The sequence below is a fragment of the Heterocephalus glaber genome, unplaced genomic scaffold (genome assembly GCF_053883595.1).
Source record: "Heterocephalus glaber isolate CG9 unplaced genomic scaffold, H.glaber_assembly_v1.0 deba00001461, whole genome shotgun sequence".
In the NCBI taxonomy this organism is placed as follows: Eukaryota; Metazoa; Chordata; class Mammalia; order Rodentia; family Bathyergidae; genus Heterocephalus; species Heterocephalus glaber.
Window position 1 is genome coordinate 29738135 of NW_028258308.1, and position 26603 is coordinate 29764737.

At 42.3% G+C, this 26603-nt stretch overlaps 1 protein-coding gene across 5 annotated transcripts in view; it reads right to left on the reverse strand.

Annotated features, from left to right (window-relative positions):
• Mfhas1 (multifunctional ROCO family signaling regulator 1) overlaps window positions 1-26603 on the reverse strand; it is a 91865-nt gene that overhangs the window by 3243 nt on the left and 62019 nt on the right. Inside the window, exons 2-4 of one of the 5 annotated variants that reach the window (XM_087217223.1) lie at window positions 9698-9824; window positions 6333-6442; window positions 3732-3842 (exon numbers count right to left, since the gene is read on the reverse strand). The exons of 1 other annotated variant lie outside the window; for it this stretch is intronic. In XM_087217223.1, the coding sequence (XP_087073349.1) occupies window positions 6412-6442; window positions 9698-9824 (158 nt within the window). In that variant the 3' untranslated portion in view covers window positions 3732-3842; window positions 6333-6411. 3 more of the 5 variants (XM_087217224.1, XM_087217222.1, XM_004867646.4) reach the window with 3 other exon arrangements.

A 26603-nucleotide genomic window follows, 5' to 3' on the forward strand; every position in this document is an offset into this window, starting at 1 on the left:
GACAACCAACAGACAGAAAGGTAAAGAGATTGTGATCTGATGCCCCCAACACCATCTCTCTTCAGTGCTGCTTGATTTCATGGACACTGACAATTGGACATTCACTAGGACATCCTTCCAGCCCATACAAGAATGGGGCGGGATAGTTTGAGTTTAATAATGACCACACCATCACCAAAATAAGTCCCCTCTACTTAGTAATTACATGCCAGGAATTCTGCCCTTCATTGCAGCTTGTTATTTAGTTAATTATCAGCCTCCTACCGATCCCATTAGGTAAGCTCCTGCATTTTATTAAGAGAGAAACCAAGGTTCCAAGAAGTTAAGTAACTTTCTGCAGAGAGAGTACCCACTAGTGAGGGACAGAGCCGAATCTCTAATGAGGGTTATCTGGCTCCAAAGACAGCTTGACAGATAACACAGAGATAGGCTATCTGGGGCTCTAGGGATAGTTTCACATTTCTCTGGCATTCAGCCAAATAATTCTTTGAAGGCCTATTAATACAGTAAACTCTAAGTAGATAAGGTTTTGAAACTGTCTCAAATTCCAGTAATAATATGCTACAACTAAGCTGTGAAGGGGATGGCTGTGTAAAAACACAGGTCTCGACTTGGCACTGAACTATAGTCTGTAAGTTTTGGGTTGGTGTGCAGATGAGCTATGCAAATATTTTCCTCACTGAATCTAATGAACCTTTGGAAATGCAGACAGTTGTGTCTGGCTGTCTGCTCCCCTGAACCACTGAGAAACACAAGAACACCTAGTGAAGGGCACGGAAAGGGAATATCTTGCCATTCATCCAATTCAGCATTTTCCCTCATCCGTACCACTTTTCACATTTGGATTCAGATGGAAAACAGTTGTCGAATCTCCAACTTTCTCTATTTTTTCCTGCCCCTCTATCTCAGTAAACTCCTCCTCATCCTTCAATATCCAACTCAGATGCTAATTCCCAGAACTTTTCCTGATTCTTCCTGGTGGAGATCCTGTTTACACATGTATTGTGCCAGGTATTCTATTTTAATTGCAGTCAGATAATCACAAGTTTGTCTGGTTATTTTTTTTAATTCACATTCTATTAGATTCTTCAGGGCAGAGTCTGATTTTATTCCTGCACGCCTAAAATCTGTCAAATACCTACTACAGGGCAAATAATAACGACTTAATGAATGATGAATAAGATGTGTTTAAAAAAAAAACAAGTAAAAAGTAGCTTAGACACAATGAGATTTTTCCTATAATGGAAGTGTATTTAAAAGTATCAAGGATATGTGCAGGGAAAAATAACTGATTAGAATGAGAAAGGTTGGGGATGCTTCCCAAAGACAGTGACACACGACTCTGGCCTTAGGGGAAATGGGCCTTTATTGGGTAGAGACAAAGGTGGAGGCTAGCTAAGGACTGAGAACCATCAAGGGCACTATGGTTGACTCCTCTTGTAAGCCATGCCCAGGATTCTGAACTGGAGTCTGTAGTCACCAGGAAACCATCCAAGGCTTTAACATAGGGAAAGATGTGATGGAAACTGACATTAAAAGATAATACTGGTTTGAAGGACAAAGGACTAGAAAGTAGAGACCAGCAGAGATTGAAGCCTCATGGAAAGCTAAAGAGAAAGTTACATGGGCAAGTATACTCCTGTCAAGCCACACTGGTAAGACAGGACAACAGGTCTTTGCGACAAACGGCATATAGGGAAGAAGACAGGAAGGTAGTGAGGCTGACAGATTTCTTTCCTTTTGTTGTTGTTCTTTTTTGCGGACAGGGTCTCACTCTGTAAATCAGACTGGCCTTGGACTCACTATGTAACCCAGGCTGGCTTCAAACTCATAACAATCTTCCACCTCAGACTCCCAAGTGCTGGGATCATAGGCATGTGCCACCATGCCTGGAAGGCTCACAGATTTCTAGTTGAGCCTGATGGGTACAAACTTTGCCACTACCTGAGACAGGAAACAGATGGATGAAGAGCTTTGGGGGAGAAAGATAAGAAATTCATTTCTGCACTATGAAGCCTACAGGACATCCAGGGGAGCTACAAGGGAGGACACTGGAAATGGAGGCATAGAGCTGAAAGGAAGGGCTCCATTAGGGGCTCAGACCCACATTCCCCCAGTGAAGATAAGCTTACTCTCTGGTAGTGCATCAAAGATGCTCAGACTGAAATCAAAGCCATCACAAGCTGTATAACTCACATCCTTTATTTCCTGTGTTCCATGCTTTGGTATCTGGGGCCTTGCTGACCTTGAGGGACTGACCCTCTCAGGCTGAGCCGGTTCCTAGATATAATAAACAACTCACCTGCTGTGACCCTCCACATACAAACAAACCAGTCCAGAGCCCATACCCTACCCGCTTTTTCCCTAGCTCTCACACTCTGGGTCACCATCCATCTGGCCCGGTCAGGCCAGGGCCAGGGACTAGACCTTTACGAAGAGCCTCTACACCCCAGAGAGTGCCAGAATCCTAAGTCTCCTTACCTGTCTTGCCTCTTCATTTCCATGGAAACCACAATCAAGGTTCCTGTCTATACTTCCTCCTTTTTTCTCCCTCATAACCAACATGGGTACTTCCCTGTGTAGCTTGTCTCCTTCTCTTGGGAACTGTAACAAACTATGTTGGCAATGGCAGTCACCTGCTGATCTGTTGGTCTTACTACACTACAGATCTGCAAATATATTATATTTTAAAGTACACGTGCATGTGACAGCATCTGGCACTGTGAAAACAGAACGAAAGCTGGGAGCACAGTGCAGATCCAGCTGGGCACTCAGTAACTGTGATTGTGGAAAGTGACTCTGCCTAGGACTCAGCAAGCTCTGCCTTCTGTGACTTATATGGTTGCTAGTAAGATCCAGTGAGTCAGATATTGTAGACATCTGTGACTATAATAAAGGAAGGATGCCACTCATCTCTTTATTTTGAGAAGATAGAGTTGCCACTGAGGCTTACCGCAGGTGCTTTATAAACAGACTTTTGTAAACTTGGCCTTGACCCTTGTGTAGTGGTAGAAAAGGGAAGCCAATATTCTCACCCCTAGAAAACATGTGTAAGGTGCTGCCTCAATTAATAAGCTGCTAATAAGTCAGTGGGTAGATTTTACCACAGTACAGTATCTACATTTACAGAGACATTTTGTTTTTACTTTTACTTTTATATGCTACCCATAGTGTATGCCACATTTATCCCTAGTAGAAATGGCAGCAGGTAAATATACTGAGCATTTACTCTGTGTAAGTAATTATCCTAAGTGCTTGATCTGATATTGTCTATACGCATGAGACAACCTAAGAAGTACTTCCTTATCTTATATGATAGATGTCTAGAGTCAAGGCATCAATAAAAGTAAAAATTCACACTCAAGAAGTATAACTCCAGAGCTCAAACTACCCGGAGAAAATAAATATAAACACTGCTATTAAAAAACTATATGATGTGCTATAGTCCTGCATAATATAAAAGTACACTTCTTTTTCCCAACAAGAATACAAGATTACTGATATATGTAATGTTACAGTAAACTAAATGAAAGAAGCAAATGGTTTCTATTCCTAATTCCCAAATGCAAGTGGATTCTGCACAAGCAAAAACATAGTTATTCTAGGATGTTCTGCTCTCTAAAATCTCTTCATCCCTAACTCCCACCCCCTTGTTCTCCCCCCGAAACACTCCAGTTCCTCAGGAAGGCCTCATCTATTTAAGGAACTCTCTGTGCTTCCCAGAGACTTACCCTTAAAATTTCGCGCTCCTAAAGTCACAGATTAGGTACAGTAAAAATGATGGCATAAGGGAAAGAAGCACTATCTTTTCCACTTAATTTTCCAAGAAAGTATGAAGATACCTAAGCAGAGAGGAGAAAAATTCCAGTATCAATGTGGCTGACGGGAGACTAAAAAGTCAAAGAAACACAATTCCTTCTAGCCTGTAAAATAGCCAGGCTATGGGCTTTGTCACTTCTTGCACAGGACAAAACAAATGAATGCAAATCAGTATGATCTACCCCACAGGAAACCTTCACACTCAGTCTTTTCTTCTGAAATATCAGTTCACCCCACCTTCCATGTTTAAAAGTTCTGCGGTCAGTGAAAAATTCTCCATTGTGATAAAGTTAAATTCATCTCCATTGCTTTTAAAAATATGTTATCAAGCCCAAGCTAACTAATTTGAGTTCAGTTAGACAGGCTTTGCCTGTTTATTTGATGAAATGAAGACCCCAGAGACTTCATTCATTTTTAAAAAGGATATTTCAGTTGTTCTTAAATATTGTTATGTCATAACAAAGTCACTGCAAAAATTCTTTTTTTTTTTTTGGTACCGGGGATCGAACTCAGGTCCTTGCGCTTGTGCAGTAGGCAGTGAAACCACTGAGCTAAATCCCCGGCCCCAAAAATTCTTACATAAAATGATTAACATACTTCTGAGAATACTTACAATAGCAATTAATTGGAATTTAGTAGGATTCTTGCTTGAATAAGAACTCTACTGTACACAGGCAATAATCCAACTTCCTAAAAGGGGGCTTTGAAATGCATATCTCAGCTTTGCCTTTTATTGTTATTAGTACTTCCTGGAAAAGGAGAATGCTTAGCCCAACAATTTTCAAACCAGCCCAATTTTGCTAATTCTACAATGCATAGCCTGCCAAAATCAGAATTAACTTCCTTCCCCATTCTCTGCCAACTGCCACCACCTCCCAGATGATGGAGCACACAGACAGGGCACCAACACAAGAGGACGGCTGACTGTCAGGAAAAAACATGGCACATTCCTATTTCCTGTATGTTCCAGAGAAAGCACAGGGAAGACATGGGCAGGTCATTCCTGTATGCCCAAGGTGAAGTATTTTCATATGGGAGCCTGTTGAATTCTGTATTTTACAACAAAATCAGTAGTTCTGTTGGGTTAGGACCATTTACCACAGTATACAGTTCAATTGGTGGAGGCGGAGACTGGTCAAAATTCTTTGGAAAGAGAATCCTGTATCCTGTAAGGTACCTAAAAATGAAAAGCAGCTGGCAAGCTGTCACTTGCCCAAAGAACCTCCTGGTCTCCCTGAACTGAAATATTAAGTGTTTCAACCAAAAGGACTACTAGGTGGAGACAGGAATTCACGAATAAAAATTTGAAAAGCGAACCTTTACTTTCTTTAGGCCTTTCCCACTGAAAGTACAGCTGACCCTCACTGTGCTTGGGTTCTACATCCTCAGATTCAACTGATCACAGACTAAAAGTATTTGGGGGGAAGGATGTATTTGTACTGAACATGGATAGATTTTTTCCTTGTCATTAGTACCTACACTATACATACAATAGAACAACTATTTACAGAGGATTTACCTTGTATTAGGTATTATCAATCATCAAGAGATGATTTAAAATATATGAGAGGAAATTATAGGCAATATGTAAATACTATGTCTTTTTATGTAAGGGATTTGAGTATCTTCAGATTCTGGCCCCCATATGGTGGGATAGGTCCCGGAGCCAATCTTTCCATGGAAACCAAAGGACAATTGCATATTTTTTCTCTTTTGAACTCCCAACATCCAAGTCTCAGCATCCCTTGGGTATCTGGAGACAAGTGGGCTGCTACTAAGAAGTTCTGAAGGAGGCTCACCTCACTCTAAGCAGCTCTATCTCCCATCACCCGGTCACCAGGTGCTGGCAGTGGGCTATGCAGGTAAATGGACTGCTTTTGGATTGAACTGAGAGAAGGGTAACATGTGTTTCTGAGAACTTTAAAACTCAGCAATCCATTTAATACCAATACATAGGGCAGCAAAACCACTCTGGAAAGTGACACTACTTGGGACTGGATGTTGTATTAGACACAAGTGATGGTGATTACCATGAGTTCTCTTTTGGGGGTAATGAAAATGTTTTAAAATTAGATTGTGGTGATGAGTTGTACAACTCTGTCAGTATACTGACAAATCACTGAATGGGGGATCTTCACGGTATGGAAATTATACTTTACTAGAACTCAAAAATGTATCTGATATAATCTGTATCCTCAAAGAAGTCTCAATCTTTTGGAACAACCCAGGTGAATTTGTTACTAGCTGCACGTTCATTTCATGTCAAATGCAGATACCCTTAAACGTCAAGATATTCAAAATATTCAAATTACTCACATTTCTATTTGACCATCAGCAAAGAGAACAAGAAGCCACTCAACTCCTGGCTAAGTAAAAATTAGTTATCCTAGGATGTTCTGCTCTATAGAATCTCTTCATCCCAGACTGTCATCCCCTGCTTTCCCCCTAAACACTGCAGGTCCTCAGAAGGACCTTATCTATTTAAAAAAATGCTGTACATCCCAGAGACTTACCCTTAAAAATTGGTGCCCTTAAAGTCACAGGTTGGGTACAGTAAACATGATGGCATAAGGGAAAGAAGCTCTATCCTTTCTACTTAATTTTCCAGAAAGTATGAAGATACCTAAGCAGAGAGGGGAATCTCATCAGTTCACAAAACAACTTCTCAAAAGGAAGCTGGTGGAGACCTCAATCACCAACCACTGAGGCAAGCTATATGGCTAGACCACATTTTTAAAACAATCACTACCTACTTCTTATTCTTTGTCTCTCCCATGGAGGAATAAAACATCTAAAAACTTTAAAGTGAGAAATAGAAAAGGTTGGAATTCTTAAGGATCAAATAATAGTCACTGGTAGTTTTTTTTTTTAAATTATAAACTTTACTACAGCACCATTATTTTACATATGGTCAAAAGCAGGGAGTTAAATCACAAGTCTCAGATCTGACCTAGAAAGGAGAGGATAAACTCATCAAAGAAGGGCTTGGAATATCTTTTCAAAGTCAACAGAAGATACAGATTAATAATCTAGGAATAGGGTGGTTATCCTGCTACCTAGAACTGCTCTGGATGATATCTGTTGTCCCAGCATAATTATTAACAGCCTCCCTATCATTCTCAATCTTTTCTTGATTTGGAGAATGAATGCTATCTCAGTCTACGTGAGGATGGGAGGCCTGTGAGAGGCTGACAGAAATGCAGCAAACATTTAGTCTGCCTTGGCAGTGCACTCAGAGAAAAGCCCAAGAGCCAAAGACAAGGCTCCCTGGCCAGCGCTCACAAATAGAAGCAGAGAAGGGATTTGAGTTTAGTGCACACACATTACAATCAACTGGGTGACTTCTGAAACATCCAGCCTGGCCCCTTCCTTTGGAAATGCTGATATACATGCTTGATGAAGAAAGCCTGGTCTTGTCCACCTGCCTACACTGTGTGGGATGATACATAAGTAAAAGATCACTGTACTGAGTTCTTGTTAACTTGTCTGGAGTTTCAGACAGTGCAACAGCCTCAATTCCCTGACTCCCCTGTCTGCCAAGACCCCAAGACTCAGGTACAGGCCTAGGTCATGTGACATAGTGACTATCTCCTCTAAAAGCTATCCTTGTCCATCCCTACAAACCTCCCACTCCCAGTACACTGCCATCCACTTGTGTCTTAAGCCTTTCACAGGCCTGACTGCTTCCATGGATGTTTGCTTTGGTTTTGGGTTCATGGCTATGAGTTGTGGATGAGCTGTAGATGCTTAAGGGGAAACAGGATGGCATTAAATAGACTTCAAATCTCAGCATACTCTTTTATAAATGGTCCCCAAACAGGCAATTTTCTCCTTGCTTGTGTACTAAAAAATACCTGGTCTGAGATATGAAACTTTCCTATTTAGAGACTATTCCTTCATTTAGAGCTGAGAATTATATTGCAAAGCTGCCTTTCATCTTATGAAATTTTGAGGACTCATTTCAAAATAAAACTATTCAGACTGCTAGGTCAAAAATAGTTTAACCCCTAAAGGTGTTCGCTCCAGCCAGTATAGGCCCAAGGCCTCTGATTACTGATGATATTAGAGCTGCTAGCCTCATTTAGCCATGATAAACTGTGAGAGTGGAAGGCTGACAACACTGGGGGAGGTGTGCTTGTGTAAATGTTGTCTTTCTATGGTGGTAGAAGAAGCCCATGGAAAAACACTGATAATGCTGGCTCAGTGCCATTGTGGTTCCTTGTGCAAGTGGATATTAAAACTCCAGCCCCTGTCTTGCCTATTAAATGGCAGGTGTTTATAGCAAAACAATAGATTCATGTCCTTCTTGGCTCAGGGGAATTTACATTAATGAGAAGTGTATTGAATAATTCTTTCTCTCCATTCCATATCTGACTAGTTCTGTAATCCCTCTCCATTCTAACCCTAAATGTGTGTGATAAAAGGGGGCCAATGGGCTCAAATTTAAAGGAATTAGAAAAGCAGTAAGATGTATTTTTTGATCTGTTGATGCAGGGGATAAATATTCTGGCTAACAGGAACTTACTATGTCATCCTACTTTAACATTTAAGAAGCAGTTCAAGATTTCACAATGTCTAAGGGTCCTATCAGTGATGAAATATACTAGGCCCATGTTAGGTAAAACAGTATTATGAATATAATTTTAGATACGAATTTCCCTTAGGTCTTCAGTGATATTTTCCAGCCAAGATGGATTAGGGATGTTCTGTCTAATAAGCTACCCAATTTGGAAAAAATGGGGGCCTCACACTTCCACTGCAGCTTGTGATCATCCATGGGAGACCACAGCAGTGCAGAGAGCACACGGAAGCCAGGACAGCTCTCACTCAGGGTCAAGGCAAGGCTCTTCCCACACAGGGCTCTGGCAGCTGGCCAAACAGAGAGTTTCACAGGATAAGATGGTAAGTCACAATTCTCAAATGCAAATGTTCCACTCTTCCTTATAAAAACGCTTATGGATTAAAAAAAGTTCTATGCAGCCAATCAGAAAGGAAAATTAAAGCCTGTTGGATGAATATGAATACCTGGCTAGAAAAATCATGCTTTGATAGCAACCACATAACAAGATCTGACGCAAGCTCTCTGGTTGCTACTTTTCAAGGTGTGAGGGACACGTGCATTTCACTTTGCTTTAAAAGTGGCTTCTTTGGTTCCTGGTACTACAAAAATAAACGTATGAATTTAAAACCCAAACAGGAGTTTTATCTACAGTACTAAGCTCACATTCTATCTCAAAACTAGTTTACATGTGTTCATTCTCTGACTTTAAGCCCATACTGGGAGAAGGTATAGCAAACTGCTCAGTCCTTCATTTTCAGGCACTCACCAATCAGAGCTCTGCAGCAAAAAACAATAATTTACAGTTTTTTGTAGACTTTTCTTATTTAATAGTCTCCTGCTATTGTTTGAAGAGGCTCACTTCCTACTGTAGCAACAGAATTCTAAGACTTTACTTGGGAAAGTGGCTGAGTTTGGGGCAAACCCTAGCAGCCTTTCAGCAAAGTGCATAAATGATCCGGGAGAAAATGCTCCCTTTGGTTGCACATAACTGCAAATATACTAGAAACCAATTAACTGTACATTTTAAATGAGTAACTTGTGTGGTTTGTGAATGGTATCTCCATAAAGCTGTTAAAAAATGTTCTGACTTTCTCAGAAAAATTAAAAAAAGGAAATTGCAAAAGAGAGAAAGTAATGTTTCTATTTTGCTGCATAAGCCACAATACTGATGTCATTCAGAAGAATCCCTTCTGTCCTGGAGGACTTTTCAAGGTTTGTGCAGATGCAGTTGAACTTGGCTTTTGCTTTTGGTTATCACATCTACAGAGCTAGGATCAGGAGTGAGGAGCAGGGACCAGAGGGGCTTTGCCAACTCACTTGGAACAGGGGCTGATCACAGTTGGTGTAGGTGGGTAAACCAAGGCCACATTCACCCTCTCGCTACCATTCTTGGGGCAAATGATCTCTGCCACTCCTTCTGGTCTAGGCTGGCTCAGCAACTCCCCTGCAAGGAGAAGAAAGAAAAATGCATTAAGAGGGCCAGGGATTTAGCTCAGTGGTTCCACCGCCTGCCTCAAAAGTGCAAGGTCCCGAGTTCCATCCTCTGTACCAAAAGAAAAAAATAAAGCATTAAGAACATGTGCCCTAAAAACGGGACTGCTTTACATAAGAGAAATACAGTGCTTGGGGAGCGACAGGGAGGAAGAAGGGCAGGTAGCGAGCAACTGAAGAGTCTACAGAAAATGAAGGCAGAGAAGAAAGGTGCAACTAAAACATTAGAGTTGCCTGGGTTCCCATGCCTAGATCTCATGTGCATCACCATGGAGAAGGTGCGATGCTACCATGTTTCAGCAGGAAGGCTGGTCTGGCAAACACAGCATCTACCACAGTCCTGTGCACCTTTTTCATAAACTGACTCCAGTGAGGCTAAGCTGCCTAGGTGTTCATCATTAGGATTCGGGGCAGATAAGGATCAGCAGAGCTAGCAGTCTCTCAACAAAGCCCTGCAGCAATGATATGGACATGCTCAGACTAAAGGTGTTAACAGGGTAAATAGCACTGAGCTGCCCAGCCTTTTCCTGGCAAGGGAATTTCCTGGATAGATGTAAAAGGTTGCCTTGCTGAAAGTGCCAACAAGCACTCTCTTATGACTAATGGGTTGTACTAAAAACAGATGATCAGCTTAATGGATGACCACAATACTGAAACGAAATCGGATACTCTGTATGCCCCCAATACAGTCTCTCTCCAACTAAATCATTAACTCCTTCATGGCAGAAATGACTTCCATTCCTTATCCCTCACCCCCACCTCCCACCCCTGGCCCACTTACCCCAGCACCCTGTCCTCCTTCTCTTCTGGGGGCTCAAAGAGCACTCAAGAAACTGCTGGCTGACAATGCTATTTGTTTTTGCCTAGATTGCCCTACTTAAACCCAGAAAGTAAATAAGCCACACCAAGGACACAAAAGGTATGCCAATGGGGGAAAGAATTTTAATCTTTAATTCTTAGTGGTCATCATTTGTTGCTCATTTGAAATTCTAGAGACCCCAAAGGACATGCTGACAAATGATGATAAAACATTCCTTTGCTCAATACCCTGAATTTCTAAATGACTCATCTTCAGCAAGGTTCACGAGGATGGAGCTGCCCACATGCCAGCCCCACACTAAGAAATTTAAATGTGTATCTCATTTCATCTTTACATGCCCTGATGAGGGTTTGTGCTCATGGCTAACACTCAAAAAGGTTAGGCGATGTACCTATAGGGAAGAAGTAACAAGCTGCAGAATGGGAATGTGAATGTAGAAATTCCTCTCTAAGCCCCTTACCCTTTGCCACCAGCCTCTGGTATCGCCCCAAAGCAGGAACTACTTCAATAAGCCAGAAGTCATCTTTCCTGGAGGAGCAATCTATAACCACTATTTTAAAATAATAAACTTAAGCAATGGCATATTTATGTCTTTAGGAAAGGCATGAATTTCCTGATTGGAACATTTTTATATGACTTCCCATAATATGAACTGAATGTAATTTGAGTTCTTTCACTAGACTACTATAAACACCAAACTACTGCAAAAGTTAATTTACCACACCATTAGCTTATCTCACGCATGCATGGGTAGTAGAACTGTAGTCCAATACCAGCTAGGAGAAGATTCTTAAATATACAAACACATGCTAAAAATGTAAACATTGAATGCTGTCTAAGTGATGAGATGAACCCAAGTAACAGCAAGTTAGGAGCAGATTGAAATCTGGAAGTCCCCCACTCCAAACACCACTCAGTAAGGCAGAAGTTCCCTGAGTTTTAACAGATCTGCTCCAAGGCCCATAACAGCTGGGCATCTTTCAGCCAACCACCTCACTAGGTATCACAGTGCCAGAACCACATGACAGGGTGCTCTGAACACCAGGGTCCTGGCCTCCCCTCACCTGGCTCCTCCTCTGGTATTTTCAACTTTTACTTTTGGTCCTAAGATCCTCCCTAAGGAGTGAACATGGACTGGTTTCTCTAGTCTCCCATGTAAACCCTGCTGACTGGAATTTCACACATGCCTCAGTTCCGTGTGCTTTTGGCTGTCTAGGTAGCAAGGATAACTTCTGCAGATGCCAAGCTCCTGTCCCTGGCACTTGATCCTGGTACCAGCCTAGCATAGCTGACTTCTTTGCTATAGCTTTTGGTGAATAGAAGATCATTTTACAGAGAACTGTAAAACAAATTATTTCAATTTGCAGAAGAATGTTAAGCCTAGGTTAACAGTTTTTATCAAATCTGTACCCTCCCTCACAGAACCAGATCACTCGTTTTGTTTGAGTCCTATCCACAGCAATGTGGCCAAAAGTTGGATGTAGTTTGTCTCCCAATGGTTCATGTGTTGGAGGCCTGGTACCTTGTGTGGAGATCCTGGGACCATTAAGAAGCAAGACCAAGTGGGAGGTCCTTAGGCCACATGTAACACCTGTCCACTCTCTTTGGCTTCCAGTTTTCCAAAATGGTATCTTCTCCAACAATGCTCTATCACTGCCATCTGCCATGAAGTGAGGCAGCCACAGAAGCCCTTGTCAGAGACTGCATCATGTTGTTTGGAGTTTCAGCTTCTAAAACTGTTGGCTAAGTAAACCTCTTTACTTGATAGAGTTAGCCTGCCTCAGTTATTTTGCTATAATCATGAAAAGTAGACTAATACATTTGTAAAGAGCATGAAGGAAAGAAGCACTGTGAAAATTTACACATATAGAAATTCATTTGATACTAATGAATAAAAATAGTTCATGATCTCAATTACACCTATGTACTCCAGCAATCTGCTCCACGGTGCCTATTCTCAGGGTTTAAGAAACATGCACAGTTCTTAGTGTAAAAACATAAGGAAATGGCTTTTTCTTCTCAAATCTGTCTTAACAAAAATATGAAGAATGGTTCATAATGTGTGTTACTGGTAATAATAAGAAAGGTAATCCTCAAATTTAATACAAACTTGATCTTCAAAATAAAAAGTGTGTTCTTTGGCTGAACAAATACTGACTGAGCCCTTACTGTGTGTGAGGACATAGGTGATGCAAAGATGGATGAATTGAAGGCATGGTCTCTGACATGGAGGGTGTCACTATCTGCAGGGGTGACATATGTTTAAAGAACTCAATCCCACAAAATGGATGCCCCAAAGAAACTGAAATGAGATGCTAGTGGAGGAATGAGAGATCAATCAATTTGCAGGGCTGGGAAAGATCTCAAAGAATGGGGAACATTTAGTCAAAAGACCCAATGGTCTACATGCAAAGGCCTGTGGGTCCAGAGTGGTTTTGGGAAGTACTATAGATCTTTAAGAGGAGGGGCCTTGTGGAGTGCCTTAGATTACTGGAGGTCTGCCAATGGCACTCTAGGATCCCAGTCTTTTCCTCTCTGCCTCCTGACTTGAGAGCTGCCCTTGCCAGCGATACAAACCAATGGGTAACCTGATTTTGAGCTTGAAACTCCAGAACTATGAGCCAAATTAAATCTCTCTATACTTCAAAAACAGCTTGTATCAGGTATTTTATTGTAGTTATGCAAAGCTGACCAATACACCCCACAGTATTTGTCATGAGAATGAAGAAGAATATATGCACAGCACCATACCATTATGCTGTAATATAATGATAAGCTGAAAATAAACTGAATTAACCAAGGGAGAAAAACAATGGTCTCAGTAGAAACTAACATCTAGTGTGCACATATGCTTGATGTCATATATGTAGCATCTCACTTAAGCATCATACTAATACTATGAAGTAGGGACAGTCATTACCCTCATTATATAAAGAAACTGGGGCTCAGAAGGGATACTAACTTTTCCAGTGGTCACAGAAGGAATAGCTGGGGTGAGAGTTGAACTCAAGACTATCTGACTAAACTCTTAACCATGGTATCCTGTGAGAAGACTATCTTGATAATTAAATTAGATAATACATGGAAAATACTAAGCACTCTTATCTGGCATTTAAGTTCATGACACTATTATTACAGTGATTAAAAGATTTTTAAAAGTTTATTCTGATATTTCATACAAGCATATAAAAACAGCACACTGGTATTAGATCACAAATTATCACATGCAAAACACTGCTCCACCAGAAATTTTAAAAATCCAAGTGAAGAAAATGTAGATTCCTTTATACATCCGTTATCCCTAGCATAAAGTAAAAAGAAATCCTAGTTAATGAAAACTATCTTAAAAAGTTATAGATAGCATATTAGCAATAGACTTAGGAGAAATATATATTTGACTTGAGAAATTTCCATTTTAAGGAACTTCCTTAAAGGAAGTAGACATTTCTTTCTGACAAAAATTATACAATGACTGCTTATAGCGACACTAGTTGTAATAAAAAAGAAACCTTGGTAATTCCCTCAAATGCTTCAAATGCTGATCTTTTTCCTCTACTGGAGATTTCCTGTCCTTGTGCAGTTTCCAATGCAATCAGCCTTTCTGAAGATGCAGAAAATGTGAGCTACTGAATAGAGCCTTGCATCTACTGAGACCACTACAGTCTCCTGTGCCCACTGAAGTTATGAAAAACTCCCTCATTGCCCAGGCTCAAGATTTCTGCCATTAGAATGCTGGGCAATTCTTATCAACTCTTTTTCCTTCTATGGAAGAACAGAACATCAAGTTTTATTAAGACTTTTAAAAAATTGATCAATAGAAGATAAGTGAAATGAGCCCATTTTTTCTGCATATCATCAGAATTCTCAAATACAGGGCACATTACACAAATCACTAAAAATATACCATATTGACAACCCAAACAATAATATAGAAAGTCAAAATATTTTTCAGTGTAAATAAAAAGCCATTTCCTGATGTAGAACAACTAATGATAAAAAAAAATTGTTATCCCCAGCCATTTGTTGAATTGCCAGTTTTGATTCTAAATCCTGAGATTTCTTTTAAAACTAAATAAATAACCCCAACAATAGCAAAAAATAGTCAGACATGCCATTCTGTGCCTTGAATCTCTGAGGACAGTTTGTAGAATCTTATGACTAAGAGTACAATCTGTGGGCCACTGGGGTTGCTGGCAATGCCCTTCATTTAAGGTTGCAACTCCGTACCTGTCTTTCATGAGTTTTTACAACCTGTTCATCCAGTAGCACAAAATAAACTAAATTTCAACTCTTTCCTTCAGCTTCTTCCAAATGCCCTTCAAAGCAATGAAGTGACAGTTACAGGCAGAAGGAAACACAGAGATCACATTCGTGATTATTTCTGTGACTGACTCACACAGTGACCCAGCCCTGTAATTCTCACATTCTCCTGATGAACAACGCAATGGGAGCCAGGTGGGGACACACACTGGGTACAAGTGAGTGGCACCTTTCATTGCTCCTTTCGTGGCAGGTGCTCCAACTCCAGTCAACAAGCTCAGCTTTTCCTTTTCTGTCTTAACAGTAATGCTTGCTTACTAATTACGTGAAGCTTTTTTTTTTTCTTTTGAGGAACATGGAAGGAGAAAGGGATGTATAAATACCTCAAACGTAGTAGACAAAGAAGAGCTCCTTTGGTCCATGGGAACCTTAATGGGAAATCACTCAGGTCTGTTCTAAATTAGCAAGGTGTGACCTCATGAAGGATGGAGCAAGCTACAAAGGCTACACCATTCCAATCTGGAAGGGTATAGATGAAACTGAGGACTAATAAGAAACCGCCACAGGGAGATTGTGGAGAGGCTGGTGCAAGTTAGGAAGATCTGCAGGCCCAGCTTGTCTGCACTCACGGAGCAAACTGCTCAGGTGTGAGAGAAACATATTCTGTCACTGACAGTAGGCCTACTTCTGAAGCACGGCACAATGTGGCCCCGATTCCAATTACCTGAATGAAAATGGAATAAAAAAATGATATCACAGACCTAGTTTTGAGATCAGGTGGATTTTCTTTTAGCTCTATTTTTGCATAAGAAACTTAAACATTTTCTAAAATGCCATCCTATGACAACTCCCCTTTTCTCTAGCACTCTGGTTTCCAACACCCCCCAGAAGCATGAGAAGCCCTGGGATAAGACCCAGGTAGAAACTCGGAGGAGATTCCACTTTGAAGTGTGAGGCTCTAGCACTCACAAAATAAATTCCAGCGGGGGTAGAACAAACATCCTGAGCCAGCAGGTGAAGCTGGCTCATGTGGCGTTTATTAATGTGTAGAAAGGACTCCACCAGGCTCCAGTAAGCTGAGTCACCTACTGGGGAGGGCTTTGCTTTTGGTTCAAAAAGAGTGAACACTAGCAAAGTAAAAGATTTTCTATATCAAAGTTCCTAAAATGTGTTCTCACCTTCATCAATCCCAGATTAGTCCAGATAATATGCAATAATTAGCACTGTACGAGAGCAAGAGATCCTTTCTTTACACTGTGTATGGGATTTTTGCAGACAGCCTAAAAGAGTACTACTCTATATCCTAGAAAAGTAGAAATATGGGACACAACTTGAAGCTTGCTTGAGATAGGCATGAGAAAGCATTCACATGGATGGCAACACACTTAGCAAATTCACAGCCCACCAGAGGTGGTGAGGGCTGTTCCAAAGAGGTTTCAATAAATTCAAGCAAGTACATCAATAGTGGGATGTAACTGAGAAGCTAAAGTTTGAAAGAATCAAGTCATCTACAATACTGTTCTCTTAGTAACAATTGTGTAAAGCAAATATTCATTCATTCTCAAGCACATATGGGCTTAAGGTCACATTGCTAGGCTTATGGTCTGAAGTTGACAGGTCAACTCCTATCTCAGCCTCTGGTGCTTGGACAATAAACCCTACAAGTATCCTTAGGCAATGTGCACAAAGACTCTCACCACTCTCCTTGCTGACCCCTGGAAGGCCTGACAAGGCCGGATCCAGGTTAGGGCCTCCTGGGGGCAGACAGGCTAACTGCCCTAGTTACTTCCCACCACTTACTCCGTCCCCATACACTGCCCCAGGATGCCTGCATCTACTACTTGAGTCCTTTTGCATGGTTACGGGTTTATATAAATACAAATCCACCCAAGAAAGGAAAACTATTTCCCCTTTCCTGCTCTGGATAAAGTTCAGCAGACTTGGCGGAGGATTAGACAAGCTTCATAGATCAAAGCTTGCTGAGGGGCTGGGGAGGGATGGAGCAGAGGCTTGGCCCAATTCAACACTCCCAACTCTCAGATGCAAGTCAGGGTCATGAAAAGTTGCTCTGTTGGACTGAAGTGCTTTCCAAAAGGTGACTCTTTATTTGGATAGCCTGTCACCTACTTTTTACTGTGAAATGGTTCTAGGCTCCGAGAAATTTCTGCAGACAGCAGAGACACATTCAGATCAAAACATTCTCCCTCCAATCTTAGCCTTAAGAGAGGACAAACAGAAGCTTGAGGACCTGAAATTTGAACTAGGGGCCCAAATGTCTTGTTACAGTTTAATTATGCAGTGTCCCCCAAACACTCATGTACTGAGGGTCTGATCCCCACTGTGACAGTGTTTATAGCCAAGGCCTTGAGAGAAGACTGGATCATGAGGGGACTAAGCTCTGCAATGGACTAATTCACTGATGACCTCATAGCTGAATAGGCTATTAAAAAATGGGGCCCAGGTAGGGGACATAGGTCACTGGGGTGTACCATGCCAGTCTGTCTCTGTCTCTCTCTTTGTCTCTCTGTCTCTCTTTCTCTCTGCTTCCTGGTTGTCATGAATTTGGCAGCTTTGCTCCACCACGTCTTTCTGCCATGATGTTCTGCCTCACATCAGGCCCACAGCAATGTAATCTGCTGCCATAGACTGAAACGTCTGAAACCATGAGACAAGATAAATCTTTCCTCCCCTAAGCTGCATATGTCAGGTAGTTATATCAGCAACAAAAAGCTGTACAATCCTGGCCTTACCACAATCAGCCTGGTTTTGCATCACTGTGTCCTGAAGAGTGATCAGAAACTATGTATTTGTTTCTAGTCTCCTAACAAGAAAGATGACAAGAATTTTTGCAGTTTCGTTTTTTCTTGAGGAAGGAGGAAGTAGGAAACTTGGGCCTGGGAGGACTGAAGTTTTCTCAAAGGTGCCTGGGAGACATGACAAAATCTACAGATATGCGGACAGACCTAAAGAGCCTATGACCAGAAGGAACCTTGACATAGTTCCAGTCTCTCACTTTGCAGAGGAATAAACATGCATCCCACACATATTAAACATGCACAGCAGGGAGATAACCCAGTTAGGAAGGCTGCTCCATTGTGGGCTCTTCTTTATTCCTTCAACTCACGCGTCCTTCATAGAAGATCCAGCTAGGAGATGAGACCATTTTAAGCACACAGCATCCACGACTACCTCAAAGCAATCCAGTGTGGGAACAATTGAAACCCAGCACATCTTACCCTTGCTAACCACAAAAAAGTTGTAGGTGTGAACAAGAACTCTACCTTTCAATTATACCTCAACACCTGGCAAGGACATGCAGTAGGCAGCCAAACTAAAGCCTAAATGCAAACAAAGACGAAAACACAATTATGAAAGCATTCAGGCAGGAAGAAAGTGTGTAACTCCCAGAGAGGAAGGGCTTCATCCAACGACATAGCACTACTATGGAGAAGCCACCTTCAGAGGTGGCTCAGTCTGGTGAAAGCTCTCTGCTTCATGGAGGACACCTTGTTGCTGTGTCCTCACATGGTGGAAGTGGGCAAGGAAGCCCACTTGAGCTGCTTTTGTGAGGGGACTAATCTGATCTATGGAGAGGATCCCTCCTGACCTACTCATTTCCCAACAGCCCAACTTACAATATTATCTAAGTGGATATTAAACTACAGTATGAATTGTAGGGAGGATGCCAACATTCAGACCCAAAAATTACCCTCTTCAAGAACATAAAATGCTAGACAGATTTCAGGAAGAAAAATTCATTTATTCTCCCCCATGAGTTTCATGCTATGGAATCAGGGAATCTCATAGATCAAGCCATGGAAAGGCAGAAATGCCATAGAAAAGTGTGTCTTTTTTGCAGCTTCTATTTATGGTATTTCATTTGCTCCTCGCTGTGATATTTATAAAGAGAGAAAGTACATACTTATCGGATAAAATTTAAGCTGAAGCTGTAGGTAAAACCATTTACCAATGGCTATTAAATTTTGTAAGTCAAAAATAATTGGTGGTTTCAAACTTTCCACGAGTGGCACTAGCATGGAAACACATCTAATGACTGCTACTAAGATGCACAGAAAGGTGGCATTTAGCATCAGGTAAGTCAAAGTAAATACGCCTCACCCACCCCTAAGCAACTACAGACATTCAAGTTTGGTTTCTTGCTCCTCTTCTTCCTCTTCTACATCAGGAAATCACTCCCTGCCTGTTACAAGGTTAAGGGTATGTAATGTAAAAGTGAACTTACGCATTAGTTTATCTAGTACTGTAATTCCACTGTATTTCAAGGACCCAAGGCTACGAGTAGTTACAGAAAGGCATTGCCTCCTTTCAGTATTGAAGCACATAGTAATTTAGCAGCAGACTCACAAAATTAGCTCACAAGAGGACCATCTTCTCTTCACCTGGACTGAAAATTACACCATTTCTGAGAAAATGAACAGAAAAATGGGTAACTACCACAGTACGTGCTCTCTATCATCTATGAGAAAATCTTTCCTGGCTTTTACATTAAAAACAAAAGAGCATTTTATTTCTTGACCTATTTTACCAAATTACATCCAAGGTCTTGAAGGAAAGCCCAGTTGTATCAGAGACGATTCATCTAATAAAGCCGTTTCAAATTTAAAAAGTGTAAGTAGCCATCAACCTACAAGCTCTTGATTTTTGACACTTGTAACAGGCCCATGCTCATCACAGTGCTCTCTCTGAGGCCAGTACACTACCCACGCCACCTGAGAGCCCACCTAGTGCAGTCCCAGCCCCAGCCCCCTGCAGCCTCAGGTGCTGCTGCAGGCCCCTGATCGCTGCTCTAGCCTACTCCTGTGCAAGCTCTGGCCTCTCTTTTCTCCCTTGCTGTGGCTCTAGCCCTTATCTATCCATTCTCACTATGCATTCTGTCAGGGATGAGAATGCTAAGAAACTACAGCCACCAGTATTCCTTCAGAACATTGTTGGTTGTGCTGATTGGCCTGGAAGCCTAACCAGCAATCAGACAGCATCACTGCTTTGAGGCTGCGGCTTCTCCTGTAGAGTCAGTGAACTAAGAAAAATGTTTGGAACACATTTGTGATTAAGGGCAATCTGTTTAATCCTACAACAAACTTTCTCTTTATAGCACATAAACCTTTTGAAAGAAACTTACTAGGCACTAGCAAAGTCAAGTGTCCCAAGTCAAACAGGTGAAATTAGTCTTATATCTAATTTATTTCTCAGTGCATCCTCAAATTTTTCACAGTGCAAAAAGCAATAAAGATTTGTAAGAAGGGGACTAAAAAAGTGAGCATTCTGGAAGTACAGAAGCTAGCTTTGCCATTCCTACACCTTGTGTTGGAGTAACTTCACTATGTGAAGAAGTAACTTCTGGGGAAGTTACAAGTCTCTCTGTGCCTCATTCTTCTCATCTATGAACTATGGATAGTAACTACCAGGAATATATATACCTTCCTTATAGGAGCACCAGAAGAATTAAACGATGATATTTGCAATTGACCTAAGCTTATGCTGTCACATAACAGCAGCTTACTAAATGTTTGTTTACTTACTTGTGCTTTTGTTAACTGAAACATAAAAACCAAAGTTTGAACAAAAACAACTCCGGAAAGAAAGGTGTAAGAGGAACAGCTCTGAAAAGGCCTTACCTCTCCTACTTCCTTCTCTACAAGCCCTGTTGCTACCATTGTATTATACCCCAACATTGAGGCAGCATTTGAGCACTGTTTTGCCAAGAACATCTACACTTTTGTACACTTCAAAAAAAAAAAAGTGTAAATATGTATCTACTCTTTGGAGAGAAATTTGGCAACCTCGCTTTAGGTATAGACTTGAGGATATCCTACAGTATTGTGTCTAATATAAAAGACTGGAATCAATGCAAATGGTCATCAATAGATCATCAACCAGTTCATACAATGGAGTATCAGGTAGCCAATAAAAAGGAATCAGGTAGCTCTCCATATACCAATATGTCCAGCACACATTTTTAACTAAAAAGGTTTATAAAACAATATTTATATTATGCTATAATTTTAGGTTAGGAGTCTCTCTCTCTCTCTCCTCTCTCTTATACTCACACAAACACACACACACAAACATACCCCTTTTTAAGGATAGCCAAGAATCTGGCAACAGCAGCTGATCTGGGAGGAAAAAGGAGTTATTGTGAATAAGAAGAGATGGGATTCTTTTTCCCATCAAGTTTTCTTTTGTGCCTTTTGCATTTTGTATCACTCACACAGATTACCTATTAAAAAATAAAACTTAACAGTGTACATTTAACTATTTTCCTTTTTATCCATGGAACACTTTCTTATTTTTTAATCTTTATTTCTTTAATTATAAAAATTGGCATGTGCTGGTTATAATAAGTTAATATAAAGATATATAAGGAAAAATGTCTAAGCACTTTCCCTCTCTCCTCCCTTGCCAAGTACCCAGAGTTGGCCTGGCATGTGTTCTGCTTTACTTTTCTCCAAAAGCACTTTTACACACCACGAAGTGTTTGCTAATTTCTTCTCTTCTAAGCAGAATCATACTGTAAGCACAACTGCACCTTCTTTTCTTGCATCTGCAAGTGTATTATCTGATGGTCAAGTTAGAATGAGAAACACATCTGTTTCCAATTTGTTTACTCGTCTACACTCAATGTCTTTCTCTTCCCTTCCTGCCTTCACTCACGCTCACACCAACAACTGTACATAACAGGACTCATGTCACACATTCACTTTTTGAATGGAATCTTACATCTCCTAAGCAACCTCCTCGTGTCCCTGTGGAGATGAGATCACATGTTCCCACACTACCCCTGATATCCTCCACAGACTCTCCCACTTGGGGCGGGTCCCTGCTATGACAGCATCCCAGAGTCAGGGAAGAGACCATGCCAGGGGACCCCTGGGGCAACCTCCAGTCACCAGCCAGACATTAAATATGGACTTTAGCCAAGCACAAAGTGTGATGCCAGGCCAATGCTGAGGGACTATTTGCATGAGAGAATAACCCTCTGGATGCTTTCAACAAACCCAAATTTTATATTTGATTAAGACAAAATAGCATTTTTGTCAGAGAAAAGCTCTGAAGCAAGTAAAGGCCTTTAGTCCTACCTTCTTCCTTTCAAAGCAACATAGCAGAGAGAGCATGTGAGTCAGCCCAAGGAAGGTAGCTGAGCCTTGATGACACAGACATCCTGCCTGCCCAGTCCCCAGGCCCAGCAGCCCCTCCTGGCTGTCCTTGGTGTGAGCAGGAACAGCTGCCAGATGGAGACAGAGTGAACTGCCGGGGGATTAGTGGCTTGTGTGCAAAGCTTATGAGTACCGCCCAGGCCCTGTGGCAGGAGGTCCAAGAATCTGAATAAGGGGGAGGCAGTGGAAATGCAAGGTCACTTGCTACTAAGCCTGTTTCCACCCTGCATTTCTCAGTTCTTAGTTTTCATTATGGCAAATGTGCAGAATGCAAGTACTCATCTCAACATGTGCTGGACAAGGAGGTGGGTCTAGAAACAATCACTTCCCTCCCAAATATGTTTGTATTTCTTGTGTTCATGCAGTCTACTGATGCCAGAGGTTATAAAAACACAAGTCAATCATCACCATTTAATCAGAGTTGTTAGATGCCAGAGCTTCATATTTGTTTAAAAAGTGCATTTGCTTTTTAAAATCGCACGACAGTCAGCAGTGTTTAAACAGTTGGTTGTTTCTACAAGGAAATCCTCAAAGGATGACAATCCTTTGTCAATGTCAAAAAATCATCCTCCTCCACTTCCAACCAAGTGAAGATGTCAGTGGATACTATGCAGGTTCTCAATTGAGGTTTCAATAAAAACTAACATCGAGCCTAGACTGACAGGCTAGGTGCTTAAGTAGTAATCTGCAAAACCTGGGAAAAACAGTTGGGTTCAGTTAGCACGGAGCACTTTGATTTACAGTAGCCTAATACATGGTTTATTTTTCTTTGGTTTCAGTTATCAACAGTCTATGATGGTCCAAAAATATTCAATGGGAAATTCCAGAAATAAACAATACATAAGTTTTAAATTGAACGCTGATTGAGCAGCATAATGAAATCTCACTGTCTAGCTCTATTCTGCCTGGGATGTGAATCGTCCCTTTGTCTAGGGAATACACGCTGTATACACTACCTACCCATTAGCTGCTTAGCAGTCTACTCAGTTAATCATATTGACTGTCATGTATCTTACGGTGTATGTTCAAGTAACCCATATTTTATGTACAGTGGACTCAAAGCAGAAGAGTAGTGATGTAAAGGAGACACCAGGGCATAAGACACAAGGACCAGATTAACTCTGCTTCCAAGAGACCATTCAACAGGGCACAAAGGAAAAATAGCACATACAGAGTTGGCATGGCCTGCGGTTTCAGACATCCACTGGAGGGTCAGAGTGTGGGGACTGTGGTATGAAGCATCTGTGCATTAACTTCTGGTAGGGCAGCAGTCAGCAGGAGGACAGCCTGTGTCATCTTCTGAGCATGGCTGCTGCTCTGCCTGCCATCTCCTGGTGTGCATCCCTGGCAGTAGCTTTAATGGCTCTGGCCTGAGTCTCCACTTCTGCACTGCACACCTCATGGGCGGTCATGGAAACTGAGTGAGATCACATATATGAGGGTTTAGCATGAGGCTCTGGCCCCAGAACCAGACCAGGACTGTCACCAGGCCACAGGGCAGCAGCACACAGCATGGTGAGAAAAGCTGAGGCAGGCGGCCAGATGGCTCCCTAGGGAATGTAACACTGGGGTGCACAGCAGAGGCAGAATTAGTCTGTGGTGGGTACTGAGGCAGAGAGAGGGAGGAGTCATTTGGGTCATGTGCGAGATGCTGAGGAAGCTGCTCTGAAGGAGAAAGAAATGGAGCAAGGCCTCGGGGAGGAGCAGATGGAGCAATGAGATGTGACCACAGGGACTGATGTGGAGGGGCAGGGAGAATGGAACAGGGAACTGTCCCAAGTTTAGGAACTGAGATGGAGACACAGGACTCAGACAAGGAAAGGGGACTGAAATGGAGACAGGAGAAAGAAAGGGACCGAGGACTGAGATGGGGCCACACGAGACTCAGATTGGGACAAAGGGTCTGAGGTGGACTGAGACAGGGACTGAGAGGGGGATGGGAAAACAAAATGGGGAGGGGTAACTGACAATCCAAACGACAGGAGGGGCGGCACAGAGAGATGGACACAGGCAGAGGGTTTGGGCCTGAGGCACAGAGGGGCACAGAGCAGCCCCAACTTCCCAGCCACACAGAAGGTTTGCACTGTTTCCTGTCCTTCGGGTCTAACGCTCACTCCCCCTGCCACAATCCTGCTTTTCCCCCTAAATTAGCTCAAGAGCTCGGACTAGACCACAGTAACAGGCAGCTTTTGAGAGTAAACCTTTCTTTCAATAACTACAAGGTATTATTTGCAAATCATTATGTAGCGCTAATAAATTAATTATAAAAGTGACTCCTGAAACCTTGGCCTAGTGTCTCTACCCAGAGACTCCTTCCTGTCACCAAGCCCTGTGGCATTCTTGCTAACACAGAGAGAGCAAGGAGCGCAGCTTCGAGGCCTGGTTCCTGACCCTGACCGTGCACCAACTCCTACAGGCCACCAGCAGACCTTGAGTCCACAGGGCCTCAGTCACAGGCTGGAAAACGAAGCCATTTAACTAGTTTATCTCTTAGTTGGTCCAGCTTTAAATAGTCTGTGGCGGCTTAAAATACTGTGAAAATGTATTTTCTACTCAATTTTCTAGGCTTCTCAAGTTAAACTCCTTGCAAATTTAGCATGAAGTAGAACAATCTCCTAAATAGGGCACACACACATGTCCTTGGCTCTCCCGGCCACCCTGCCACTGCCTCCCTAATTCTCCCATTGGCAGCCTTCACCACTGGGTACTGATTCTGCCTGGCACCAACAAGAAAGATAACTGCGAATTTTCACCATATCCACAGCAGTGCTCAGTCTCAGGGTTACCACAGAGACAGTCAAGAGCCAAAAGAAGAAATTACTTCTCCAGCAAAAGCCTTCAAGGGGGTGATGTGCAGTCTCCATGAGCTTCAAAGAACACAGCCCCATCCATCGTGCATAATACATGAGTTGGCGGCTCCTGTGAAAGGCCTTGTAGTCTATCCTCTATCACAGCAAATTTCCCCAGAGCCGAGGAAGTAAGGTAAATTGTACTCAAAGAGGTGAGATTTAATTTTGTGCATAAATAAAAGCGCTTTTCATTCCCCTTTTAGCAAAACAGAACTTTCTATGAGCACATGACTCCCTGTCTTTGAGGTGGATCTAAATACTTTCATCTATGTGCAGTTCTGTTCTGACAGCTGACCAGTGAGGCTGCCCCGCCCATGCTCTTAGCTGCTCCTGTGAAAAAAACTTAGTAACAGGCAGGCAGGGCTACTTTGTGGGCTCTGCTGGGAGCTAAGTGCCCAGAGGTCTATCTCTGCTCCTCTTCAGCCATGTGAACATCTGTGAGACAGGTGGGCCTGGGTCCTTCCTTGGCACCCAGGGAGCCCTGGGTGTTGTCACCCACCTTAACAGGAGAAAAGGGGAGCCAGTGCAGTTCCAGAAAAGATCCAGGGCAGGTGCTCTGGCCCTAGCTGAGGCCTGGCTCAGACCAGACAGCTGGAATGCGGGCCACAAGGATAGCAGTGCTTTCTAACGTGCACACACACATAGGCAAACACACCACATGCACATGACCGTGCACATGCACGCTGACACTTTTCTGCTCCATCAGCAGCAGAATGGGCTTCTTGCTATTATTTATTAAAAGGTAATTTTGGACTGGAGGTGTGGCTTAGGGGTCAAGAGCTTGCCCAGTATGCTCAAGGGCTTATGTGTATGTATGTGGGTAGACACACACATACACACACATACACACTTCATTTCATTTTTATTTTATTGGTGGTCCTAAGGAGGGTTTTCTCCAAAAGAAAAAAACAAAAGAAGAAAGAAAACAACCATTGCTATCAAGACAGACACAGCAATCCGAAGCCAGGCAAGGGATCACAAGAACAGGAGGCTATCCATCGATTCTGAAGCTCAAGCACAGCAAATATAATAGAAATCCAGAAAGTAGGAAGGAGGCAAGGCCCTGAGGAACCCAGGAACTAGGGGTACACAGCAGTGAGGCCCTCGCCAGTGGCTGCACCATAACAACTTCCTTCTTTTTTTTTTGCCAGAACTGCTCCTTGGCTCCTGGCCCACAGTCAGTATTTCCAGGTTCCCAGGCTGGACTCCCTGGGGCCAGCTTTCACCAGAGAAGGCCATAGAGAGGTGGTAGCCAAGTCTAGGGCACCTCATGCTGTCCTACAGAGCTTGAAAAACTCACAACCACCCTCACTAAAGTGTAAAGGGCTAGAAGATGTTGTCTGCCTGCTGGGCTGACATGACCCAACACACACAGGGCAGCTTAAAGGCCAGAGACCATCATTGTCTCGTGGTCTGGAGGCCAGAAATCTAAGGCACAGGTGGCACCAGGGGTTGGTTTCTTCTGAGTTTAAAGATGGCACCTTCTCCCTGCTCTTCCTCTGAGGCATATCCATGTCCTGCATCCTCTTCTTACAAGGAGAACAGCTTTGCTGGATTAAGACCCGCCCTAATAACCCAATAACCCACCTGAACTACCTCTTCAAAGATCCTACCTCCAAACAGCTCCG